The sequence below is a fragment of the Podarcis muralis genome, chromosome 4, assembly GCF_964188315.1.
Source record: "Podarcis muralis chromosome 4, rPodMur119.hap1.1, whole genome shotgun sequence".
In the NCBI taxonomy this organism is placed as follows: domain Eukaryota; kingdom Metazoa; phylum Chordata; class Lepidosauria; order Squamata; family Lacertidae; genus Podarcis; species Podarcis muralis.
In genome coordinates this window covers 62,146,454-62,151,392 of record NC_135658.1, presented here as the reverse complement: position 1 = coordinate 62,151,392, position 4,939 = coordinate 62,146,454, and the positions used below count along the sequence as shown (strand labels likewise).

The window sequence follows — 4,939 nt, the reverse complement described above, 5'->3', positions numbered from 1 at the left end:
CCCCCCTTCCCCATCATTCTCTCTTCCTTCCCTTTTACTCCTTTCTGTTCTGCTCCCTGAGCAAAACATTGATTTGGCAAGTCAAAACAAGACAATAGGCATATAAGTCTGATAACCTTGCTGGCCTTGTAAGATCAGAGATTCTAAGAAGCAGAAGAGTTTAGTGAGGGGGAATAAAAGAATTACAATATTTGTCAAAGGACTTTCAGCTTTGTTCTTTGAAACAGGTTAATTTCTTGGGCTTTTTAGTTAAGCCCAAAGCCAGACTCAAGGACCTTTAAGCAAAACAATGTGCACAAGGTCAGTAACGTAAGCCCATTTCTTTTTACAATGATAAGTAACATAACAAGCAGGTCCACTCCTTTAGTGGACACCATTTCAGATGACGTGAGGTACTTTTCCAGAATTAGTTTGAAAATGATCCAGGTGGAAAGTTAGCTGCTTATCTTTAAATAGCAGCTTTGTTAGAAGCCCTGATCAAAAGGCCAAGGCAGGAGGAGAACAAAGCGTGTTCTCCTTAGCAGAGAGCACGTGTTGCGGTTGGGGAACAGGCCACCCTGCCATGACTAGGCAAATTTAATCTGCAACCCTGGCCTTTAGGGTTAATTGGGTTGCTGGGGAGTATTGATTGTTTCCAATTTGGAGGAGGAGTCAGAAGCTATAAATAGAAGGGCCAGACGTAGGGACGTCCTCTTGGCCGTTTTTTGCATCGGATCAGGAGCTGCTCAGAGACGGTTGTATTTCTCCTTACTGCTGGCCTACCTTTTATGCTTGGCTTTCCCTCGTTCTATCATTTGCCCTAATTGATTTCAACCTCCCCCCCTTTGTTCGTTGTTTTCCTTTTCCTTCCCACCCTTTCACTAAAGTTTATCCCATTTACCCCTTTACTAAGTTGATTTATATAATTTAAAAACCTAAGGCTAGAGGGTGGGTTCCCCCCCCCGGCCTTCTGGGGCCTGCCTTCGGGCTAGGCCTCCGGTTTTTATTTCCCCCCCCTTTATTTAGTGGGGCACGCGCTGCCGACTGCCGTCGGGGGCCGGAGTTTCGAAGGCCAGCTCTCACACCACCCCGCTAGTCGGTCTCGGTCCGGCGCAGGGCCTTGGGCTTCGGGGACGGCGGTTGGAGCCCGGGGTGAGTAGACGAGGCCTCACGGTCGCCCGCTGGGGCTAGCGGCCCACCCTCCCTTCTCTCCCCCCCCCCCGTGTTTTCTTTCTTTTTTTTTTCTTTTTCCCAACTTACCTTACTTTGCCGCTTCGGTGTGCTTTGAAGGACGCTCCCCGTTTTCGCGGTTTCGCTGCCGGGGCTGCGGCGGCGTCCGCCACGCGGGAAGGGGATTCCTTCCCCGGGGTGGTCCTTGGAGCGCCGCGTCGGGTGGACCTTTTTGCCCGCCGCTGGACCGCGCGGCGCGAGCAGCGCCTGAGCGCGAGCGGCCCGAAGATCTTGGGGCGGCTAGCTCCGGCGGCGGTGCTCCAGATCCGGCGGCTGCGTCGGGGGGGGCGGGCCTCCTTGTTCGCCCGGTTTTTCCCCCCCTGCTGAAATTGGCGGGGCCGCTTCCTTCGGACCAAGAACGGAGGTCCGGGATCGGGCCCGCCATTTTGTCTCCCTCATCGTCGCACCACCGCGAGAAGTGAATTCCTCGTGGTGGGGGCCTTGTCTCGTCTTGCTCCCCCTTGTGGCCAAGCAGAGTTAATGCAGCTGGGCCATTCGCTTGGGCTCCCCCTGGTGGCTCAGTGCTGAGTTGCACAATTTTCCAAGTGAGCTGTTGGGAGCCCCCTGCTGGTTATACAGAGGAAGTGCACGGCTTTGGCCTTTTATTGCCGATAGATAATTAAATAATAAAGAATTAAAAATAATAAGGTTAGTTAGAGTTCGATAGTTGATAGATAGATAGATAGATAGATAGATAGATAGATAGATAGATAGGTGGCATAGGCCGCCTTTTAAAGGTTGCCCCTTTTATTGAGCAATTGTTTCGGTTACATTTATTGCTTTTATTATTAGCATTGGTGTGTTAACCTTTACTTTAATTTCTTCATCCGTGGACACTAGTGACGCCTGACTCCGGCAATAATAAATTTTCATTTAATTCCTAACAGCAGGTATGGCTCCTAAGAAGGTCGCCGCCCATCCTGGCCCAGCCTCTGGTGCGAAACGGCCTATTAGAGGTCCATCACAGGCGCTTCGTTCTCCCACCCCAAGTCAACCGGTGGGACGGGTGCAATCTGTGGTGGACAGTATGGCAGGCAATCCGGTGGCCTTATCTCGCTTCGCAGCCGACTTGGATGGTTTCCTTCAACAGTGTTCTGCTCAGCCTTCCGCGTCTAGAAGGCGTCCGCGTCCAGTAGTGGCGCCATCCCCAGCGTCACCGTCGTCTAGTGAAGAGGAGAGAGATGGCTCATCACCTGGGGGTCTGATTATTGATTCCCAGATAGCACATCCCCGTGACTTACCGGCTTCTCGTGGCCGTTCCCGGAGACCACGCCGTTCCTCTGGGAGGGCCGCGGGGGGGAAAACCCCTTTGGCAGCTTCCACCCGCCGTGCTGTGCTCACTCAGCCTTCGGATGAGGTGGCCTCAGTTTCCGGTATCTCACTTGTTGTTTCTCCTCATTCAGCTCCAGGTACATCACAGCTGAGCCATGATTCTGAGTCGTCCATTGAAGACAGTCGTCCAGTTCCGGCCAGGGAGTCCTCGGGCGGTAAACGTCGCGGCAGGCGGTCTTCACCGAAGCGTGCCAAGCAGAGGAGGGGCGAAGCATCTTCTTCTTATGCTGCCCCAGGTCCTTCACGGCAGGATCCTGACTCCGGGTCCTCTATTGAAGACAGCTTGCCAGTGCCTTCTAGGAGATCATCAGGCGGAAAGCGTCGCCGCAAGAGATCTTCGCGGAGGCACGCAAAGCGGAGGAGGGACGACTCGTCGTCCTCTTATACCGGTACGTCTTCCTCTAGTTCTGACGGTGAGGCGGATAGTTCTATCGAGCTTTACTGGGGCTTTGGGGAAGCGGCCTCGGGGCTCCCGAGGTGGGCTTGGCAACGTCGGGCTAACACGCACCGGGCAAGGTATGGGGCAGTACAGGAATGTAAGGATGGCGTTTTGGTTCCCGACGTTAAGGTCTCTACCAATTCCGCCAGGGACGTCATTCCAGGTTCACATCTGTCAACTAAGTTGCGAGCTAGGATTTTAAATGGCCGTTACGTTGAGATATTTAAGTTGACCCCTCCTTCGGAGGACCAGGAGAGGGTGAGCTCTTCAAGGAAACGCACTGGTGTGTCCAGTGCGGACAGGACTTTCGAACGCTGGCTCGATTGTTTCCAAGTCTTTGCTGGAGTGGTCATGGCGGCTTATCCGCGGAGATCGCTTCATTTGTTAGTTTACTTATCTATTGTTCGCTCTGCTTTCACCAAAGCTGGTGAAAAAGCTGCGATCAAATATGATGAGAATTTCAGGCGTAGGGCGGCTAAGATTCCCTCGGCCCGATGGGATCGTAAAGATCTTGATGTGTGGACCACTTATGTGGCTCCGCTCATTGATAAAAAGGCGCCAGAACAGCAGAGAATGAGGCCAGGGGCCTTTAAAACCGCACGTCGCCTAACATGCTGGGATTTTAATAAGGGTTCTTGCCAGCGCCAGGGGTGCAAATTTGCTCACATGTGTGATAGGTGCAACGGTTTGCACCCTGCTTCTTCCTGTTATACTGGCAGGCGGCCCTTTCGCGGAGGAAAAGGGGGTTCTCAACAAACCCCCAAAGCAACCCCCTCCGCTTCAACCCCGGGAACAGGAAAATAATGTGTTAACTTCCTTGGCTTGTACGCCTGTTCGGCTGCCAGTCCTACAAAGCTGGTTGCAATACTATCCCAATAGGGAGGCTGCACGTTATTTGAGTGATGGGTTTTCGTTTGGTTTTCGGATTCCTGTAGCCATGTCTCCCGTGGCACGTAATCCTACTAACCAGAAATCAGTTCGCGAGCTACCTCAGGTTGCTCGCAAGAAGATAGAAAAAGAGGTGACCATGCAGCGCATGGCTGGTCCTTTTAGCGACCCCCCCTTCCATAATTTGCATGTATCCCCATTGGGTATCGTGCCAAAAAAGGCTCCTGGTGAATTTCGTTTAATCCATAATTTGTCACATCCCAAGGGTACATCAGTCAATGATGTTATTCCTCCGGAGCTGTGTTCCGTAAAGTACGCTTCTCTTGATCAGGCGATCAAGATGATTCGGAAATTTGGACATGCTGCTTTATTGGCAAAATGCGACATCGAATCGGCTTTTCGCCTTTTGCCAATTCACCCGGAGGATTTTTGGTTGCTAGGTTTTAAGTATGAGGGCAGCTATTATTTCGACAAAGCTATGCCTATGGGATGTTCAATTGCATGTGCAGCTTTTGAATCTTTTAGCACTTTTTTGGAATGGGCCCTTAAGTCTAAGACAGGAAGGGGCGGAGTCACCCATTATTTGGATGATTTTTTATTGGCCGCGGCTGGTGATACGGGCGACTGCTTGTTGCTACTGCAGGCGTTTGCTGATATCACGCAGGAACTTGGGGTTCCGCTTGCTGCTGACAAGACCGAGGGTCCTTCCACTCGGCTTACTTACCTGGGTATCCTGTTGGATACGGTTGCTCAAACCTCTAGCTTGCCGGTTGACAAGCTAGTGGCCTTGAGAAAGATTATAAAAGAATTGCTCCCTTCGAAGAAAGTGTCTCTTAAGCAACTCCAGTCGCTGTTAGGACACCTGAATTTCGCTTGCAGAGTGGTGGCTCCTGGGCGCCCTTTCTGTTCTCGCTTAGCTCGACTCACTTCAGGCTTGAAGGCTCCACATCATCGTGTGCGCCTTTCTAGCGAAGTGAGGGCCGATCTTTCCATGTGGTTGGAATTCCTGGAGGAATTCAACGGAGTGTCGTTATGGCAAGATACGCTGAACTTGCATAATGACTTCCAGGT

General features: G+C 51.9%; 1 protein-coding gene across 1 annotated transcript; it reads left to right on the top strand.

Moving 5' to 3' along the window:
• Positions 1-2,101: 2,101 nt before the first annotated feature.
• LOC144327569 (uncharacterized) lies at positions 2,102-4,040 on the top strand. Its single transcript, XM_077927796.1, has one exon. It carries the CDS (start codon positions 2,102-2,104, stop codon positions 3,782-3,784), a length of 1,683 nt encoding a protein of 560 aa, XP_077783922.1. The 3' UTR covers positions 3,785-4,040.
• Positions 4,041-4,939: the final 899 nt, after the last annotated feature.

Coding starts and splice junctions, on each gene's coding strand:
- LOC144327569 (XM_077927796.1), top strand. CDS start 2,102: ATGGCTCCTAAGAAGGTCGCCGCCCATCCTGGCCCAGCCTCTGGTGCG.